The 6,170-nt window shown below is 58.3% G+C and overlaps 1 protein-coding gene across 1 annotated transcript in view; it reads left to right on the top strand.

The window, feature by feature from the left end:
• The window catches only part of LOC107115670 (ras/Rap GTPase-activating protein SynGAP-like), a 43,638-nt gene that overhangs the window by 20,509 nt on the left and 16,959 nt on the right, over nucleotides 1-6,170 (top strand). The window contains exon 4 of the mRNA XM_015417427.1: nucleotides 4,770-4,875. Within this exon, the coding sequence (XP_015272913.1) occupies nucleotides 4,770-4,875 (106 nt within the window). The remainder of the gene's footprint in view (nucleotides 1-4,769; nucleotides 4,876-6,170) is intronic.

Below are 6,170 nucleotides of genomic sequence, written 5' to 3'. Positions count from 1 at the left end.
CATATCTTTTAGCCTTTTGTTACTGTCCATGGGGTTTTCTTGGCAAAAATACTGGAGTGGGTTGCCATTTCCTTCTCCAGGGGGATCACACTTGGTCTGAGTTCTCTGCTGTGGCCTGTCCGTCCTGGGTGGCCCTCCATGGCATAGCCCACAGCCTCATCGAACCACGCAAGCCCCCTCGCCACGACAAGGCAGTGATCCATGAGGGGGCGATCAATGGTGGTGGTGGTGGTGGGGAAAGGTTTTCTCAGCCGGAGACTCTGGAGAGTCACTGCCCCTCCGCGAGGGACCGAGGGTCTGCCTCACTCTAAGCCGGCTTCAGAGGCACGCAAGCACAACAGCCTTTCTAGGACATACTTGCCTGCCCTTGGGAAGGTTTTCTCTGCCTGAGACTCTGGAGAGTCACTGCCCCTCCGCGAGGGACCGAGGGTCTGCCTCACTCTAAGCCGGCTTCAGAGGCACGCAAGCACAACAGCCTTTCTAGGACATACTTGCCTGCCCTTCCTGGGAGGAGCTTTTATCCTCACAACAGCCCTGTGAGGTAGGTGAGCGTGAGCAAAAGTGAGTGGCTCAGGGTTGCCCCCGGAGCCGAGTGGCTGAGCGGGGATCTGAGCCAGCATGGGGGGGGGGGCGTCTGCATGTCAGGTGGGGCCTGGGGGGGGAGTCTGAGTTCGAATCCCCACACACCATGTGGCTTGCTGGCTCTCTCTCTCTCTCAGCGTCACCAGGGATTTTGTGAGGATCGAATGGGCGAGGAGCACATCCTTCGTGCCCCCTCCTCCGGCTCCTAGGGGGAAGGACAGGGTGACATGGAGAAAGAGACGGAGCCCAGGTCCCGTCACTCCCGCACCCTGTTGACTTCCAGGGTGCTTGGCCCTTTCTCACCAAGACAGACCTCCAGAGCAATAAGATCACTACAGAAAAGTAGAGGACAGTGTAGCAAGACCAAGGTGCCACGGACTCCCACCCGATGCGCTTTGTCGAAGTGGCTTCCTGAACGATGCCCTCCAGGTCCGCCTTGGCGCTCCTCTGCCTCTCGCTGGGTGGGGCCACGGGGGTTGCAGACAGAAGGCCCTCGGCCCCCTCGCCAGGGAGCTGGCACCGGGGAAGGTCGGTTCCTGCTGGGATTGCAGCCAGGCAGAGCGGGTAGCGCAGTGCCGGAGGGGCCAGGCCTCGCTCTCTCTCTCTCTCTGGGCATAAGACGGCTTCCAAAGGGGAGCTCTCTGGGAGGGAGGAAATCATGAGCCGGAAACTGGGTACCTTGTCTGCTGTCGAGCAGCACGTTTTCCCCGGCCAGACGTCCGTCCCAGGAGGGGATACCCAGAGACGGTGTCAAACTGGGCAGGGGTACACCACAGGCATTTTGTGCCTCTCGCGCTTCTGAGCACCCAGAACGACAGCCACCTGTCTGAGGTGGGGCTGGAGCGAAGGCAAGAGCTTTCCTACGGCTGCCGTAGCTCCCTCTGAGTTGTGGAGTCTTCCTGCAAGCAAAAAGTCTACTTTGTGAGCTGCTGGCATTATTTATTTATTTATTTTATTCAATTTATACCCCGCCCTCCCCGCAATGCAGGCTCAGGGCGGCTTACATAGGGGCGAACGCCAATATAAAACATAATTAAAACCATTTTAAAAAAAAACATTAAAGCCGTGAGCGAGCGATTTGGCGGCTGCATCAATTAGTTTGCTCCGGAGCCCCATCCCTTCCTGCGCGAAGACAAAAAATGTGTGAGCCGGGGGCTAAAAAACTGTGAGCTGGCTCACACTCACTCAACTTAGAGGGAACACCGCTGCCTCCATATGGGGTGCTTTCCAAACCGGAAGGCTTTTTTGGGTCATCCCCTTTCCAGTTCCCACCCCCGTTTTGCTCCAGTCCTGTCCACAACGGCTTTGTGATGCACTCTTTGGAAAGAACACAGCTCACGAGCCTTTGCACGCTATCCGGATGGGAAGGGGCCTGTGTGGCTGAAGGCCTTGTCCACACCAGGGCCGTTGTCCTTCTGGCTGCCATTTTCCTTGCTGTAGCATCAGAAGGCTTTCTGGGTCTTTTTAAAAAGGGAAATCCCTGTTGCACGAGGCTTCCGCACTGCGTTGCCACAATCCCCTTGTTCCTGTGATTTCCCAGCATCCAACTGTTAACAAGTACATCTCTAGCACTTTTTTGTTGCGGAGATATAAGGGGAAAGGTGCAGGCAGTTGTTATCCAGACAGCCTAGAAGGGAACGGGAAGGCGAAGCTGCAAGAATGCTGGAGCAGGGCAGGAATTCATGGCCCAGCCAGTCACGCGGGTTCCTCACTGCTGCGGCAAATGCCTGCTGTGGCGGTAATGAAAGGGAGGAGGAGACGCCTTGCCCAGTGGGTGCCATCCAAAACCACCCTGTTTGCGGCAGAGGTGATGTTAGAACCTCTGGCCTCCCAGACCGGAATGCTTTTGCTCAGCCCCGATGCAAGAAGAGATTGGATTTCTACCCCATGGCCCTTCACTACCCAAAGGAGTCTCAGAGCGGCTGACAAACCCCTTTCCCTTCCCCTCCACACAACAAACACCCTTTGAAGTAGGTGGGGCTGAGAGAACTCTGACAGAAACTGCTCTTTTTCAAGGACAGCTCTAACAGGACTACGGCTTGCCCAAGGTCATTCAGGCAGGTGCAAGTGGAGGAGGAGTGGGGGAATCGAACCCGGTGCTCCCAGATCAGAGTCCGCGCACTTCACCACGACACCAAACTGGCTCTCACCAAACCAACTGCTCTGTATTTATTCTCTGGTGGACACTGCCTCGTGGCCCTTCCCTATAAGGAACGTCTGAGGAGTCTGAGACGTCTCAGTTTAGAAAAGAGACAATGGGGGGAGGGGGGAGAGACCCGGCAGTGGTTTACAAAATTATGCACAAGATAGAGAGTCGACAGAGAGAACTTCTCCCTCTCCCAAAATACGAGAACTGGAGGGCATCCAATGAAGCGGATGGGCTGTAGGTTCAGGACAGACCAAAGGAAAGACCTCTCTGTACACAGAGACTGATTACAATGTGGAACTCCCTGCCCCTGGCCGATGTAGAGCTACATCATCACTACATCACTGCTGAGGGTTGTAGCGATGGCCTCAGGCACAGACAGTTTGAAAAAGGGGATTAGATGGATTCATGAAAGATAGATCCGAGGGGATCATCCATGTTCAGAAGCAGTCAACCTCTGAATCCCAGAGCCAGGAGGCAACATCAGGGGAAGGCCTCGTCCCCTCTGCCCTGTTGCTGGCCCTCCAGAGGAACTGGCTGGCCCCTGTGCGAGACGGGAGGCTGGACTGGAGGGACCCTCACTGGTCTGGCCCAGCAGGGCTCTTCTGGGGTTCTTATCGGGGGAAGGCCTCGGCCTCTCTGCCCTGTTGCTGGCCCTCCAGAGGAACTGGTTGGCCACTATGTGAGACGGGAGGCTGGACTAGATGGACCCTCCCTGGTCTGATCCAGCAGGGCTCTTCTGAAGGCCTCGGCCTCTATGCCCTGTGGTTGGCCCTGCAGAGGAACTAGTTGGCCACTGTGCAAGAGAGGATGGGGGACTGATCTATTGAGGTTAACTGGTCTGGTCAGCCCAGTTACCCCTAGTTAACAGAGTGCTTAAATAAAGCTACAATTGCAGGAGCGTCAGTCTACCAGGTGACTCAGCTAGGCAGAGCCACGTTGCAAGTTTAGAAGAGAAACACTTCTCTCTTTATTTGAGAAGCACACTTTGGAGAGGAAAGAGCAGGGACAGGGCAGAGGACTAACTTACTAGCTGAAGGATGGAAGCAGATGGCGAGAGACGCATCTGCCTCATGGTGCCAAGAGAGGACCGCACGTCCCTGTCTCTCTCGGTGTGTGCAGGGAGGGAGCTCGTCTTCAAGCCAGTGAGAGAGCGGAAGGAAGGGGAAACTGGTCTCAGAGAGCATAATCTGCATTTCAAAGGGGACAGGGGCAGAAGAGTAGAGACAGGAAGAAAGGTCAGTGCGCCTGTCTAGCTATCTAGCCTCTCTTGCCAGGAAGCCTGGAGGCCTGAGACGGGGGACATCTCGCACCTGGAACTTCCCACAAGATGGAACCTCACTGGTCCGATCCTTTAGGGCTCCTTCTGAGGTTCTTGTGCCCCTGTGGCCACAGAGGGGCAGCCGTGGCATTTAGACCCCCTAGACGCAATCCACTTGGAAGGTTGCTCAGTGGGATACAGCAAAGGTCTCTTTGGAGGGAAGGGGCCGGGCCTGGCGCTGAGACCCCTGCTCATGAGCAGCTTCTGCGAGGCCAGGAAAGACACTTCCCGCCAGCTCCCCCTTTCTCCCCAGATGTGAGTCACCACAGAGTTGGGCCAAGGACTCTGGACCAGAGGAGAAGGCCCACCACCATCAGCTTGTGAGGAGCCCAGAGTCTAGACTGTTTCTGAGGGGCAGCCGTGTTAGTCTGTGCCAAAATGAAGCAGAGGTCCGGGGGGCACCTTAAAGACTGCGTTTCTTCCAGCAGGAGCTTCAAATGCTATGAAGAGGAAATCACATTCCATAGGTCTAGAGGGGACATTACCAAAGTGGGAGGTGGGGGGAGAGACTGACTGATTTTTGTTCCCCGATTCTTTGGGAGTTTCTCACTTGCACGCAGGGACTCCTCCTCACGTGCACGCAGGGACTCCTCCTCCACCACCACCAAAGCTCTCTGGGCATGGCTGGGATGGCGGGGGGGGGGGAAAGGAAGCAACGTGGGTCCTGGATCTCTTTTCCGAGTGCTAACCCTGTCTTGTGCCTGTCTCCCCACCACCAAGATTCACCCCCTGCTCCTCCGAGAACGCCAGAGGGACCCTGCGCGGACCAAGCTTTTACGTCGAACCGTCAGCGTCCCCGTGGAGGGGCGACCCCAGCCGGAGCACGGTAGGGACCCGCAGTGGCGCTTAAGGAGGAGGGGGTCGGCTCTCTGGGGACGGGGGGGGGGATGGCGTGTGACTCGTGCCAAGGACAGAGGAGGGGAGCTGCTGCGTGGGGCCTCCCCCAGAGCAGCCCTACAAGGGGCCTGGCCAGACTGACGGGACGGCTGCTCCGGGCAGGACATGTCTGCAGAGAGGCCTCCCCCCAACAGCCCCTGAGGGCTGCCTGTCCTCTGCTCTTGTTGGCTGTGAGGCCTGGGGACGGGGAAAGGGGTCCTGGCCCCTACGGAGGAGGGGGCTCTCTTCTGGCAAACTCCAGGTCAGCATGCCTTCGGAAGCTTCCTCCTCGCAGAGAGGAGTCCTGGCCAGTGTTCCCTCTAAGCTGAGTTCGTGTGAGCCAGCTCAGTTTTCTAGCCTCCGGCTCACACGTTTTTGTCTTAGTTCAGGAAGGAGGGCTCCAAAAGCAAACTAATTCATGCAGCAGCCAGATCGCTGGCTCACAACGTTTAATGCCAGTAGTAGCTCACAAAGCAGAATTTTTGCTCACCAGACTCCACAGCTTAGAGGGAGCCTTCGTCCTGGCGGGGGGCCCTGGCTACCCTGGCGGCGGGATGCAGCCCCACCCCCCCACCTATCCACACGCCCCGGCTGGGGAGCAGCTCGGAAAGCATCTTGGGGGGGGCAAACCCACAGAGAGGAGGGGGAGGGGGAGGCATGAGAAGCCCCGGGGAGTCAGCCCGGTCTTCCTCCTCAGGGCTCCACCGGATCCCCCTCCCTGCCTGGATCCCCATTTCAAGGCCAGCCCCCCTTCCTGAGCAGGGCAGGAGACCCCGCGGGGCCGGTCAGGAGGGTTGTGGCCAGTGTGGAGCGCCCCCCCCTCCAGCACCACCGGGCTGCTCCCCCCCGCAGAGTGGCTGTCCAGGTAGCCCCAGGGCAGTGCCTGCCTTGAGCGAGAGAACCAGCTCAGAAAGAGAGAGAGAGGGAGGGAGGGAGGGAGGTGGAGATTCCCATGAAGCGGGATCCGCACCCGTCACCACCCCACTGCGGGAGCCTGCTGCGCTTGCATGGAACAGCGGTCTCCACGTGGCACGGCTTCTCCCTGGGCGACCTGCTTTGCTAGGGGAGAGGAGGCCCAGAAGCCACGAGGGACGGCTGCACCCCCCCTTTACGGGACACCCCCTCCCCCCAAGTCCTGCAGAGGAACCGACTCCGGGTCCCTCCCCAGACCCCCCCCGCTGCCTCCTCCTCTTCCTCCTGGCTTCAGTCTTGTTCTGGGGGGAGACATTGGGGGAGGGGGAGGCT

Source organism: Gekko japonicus, unplaced genomic scaffold (genome assembly GCF_001447785.1).
Source record: "Gekko japonicus isolate JY-2015 unplaced genomic scaffold, Gekko_japonicus_V1.1 scaffold2685, whole genome shotgun sequence".
In the NCBI taxonomy this organism is placed as follows: domain Eukaryota; kingdom Metazoa; phylum Chordata; class Lepidosauria; order Squamata; family Gekkonidae; genus Gekko; species Gekko japonicus.
This window is presented reverse-complemented; position numbering and strand designations above follow the sequence as displayed.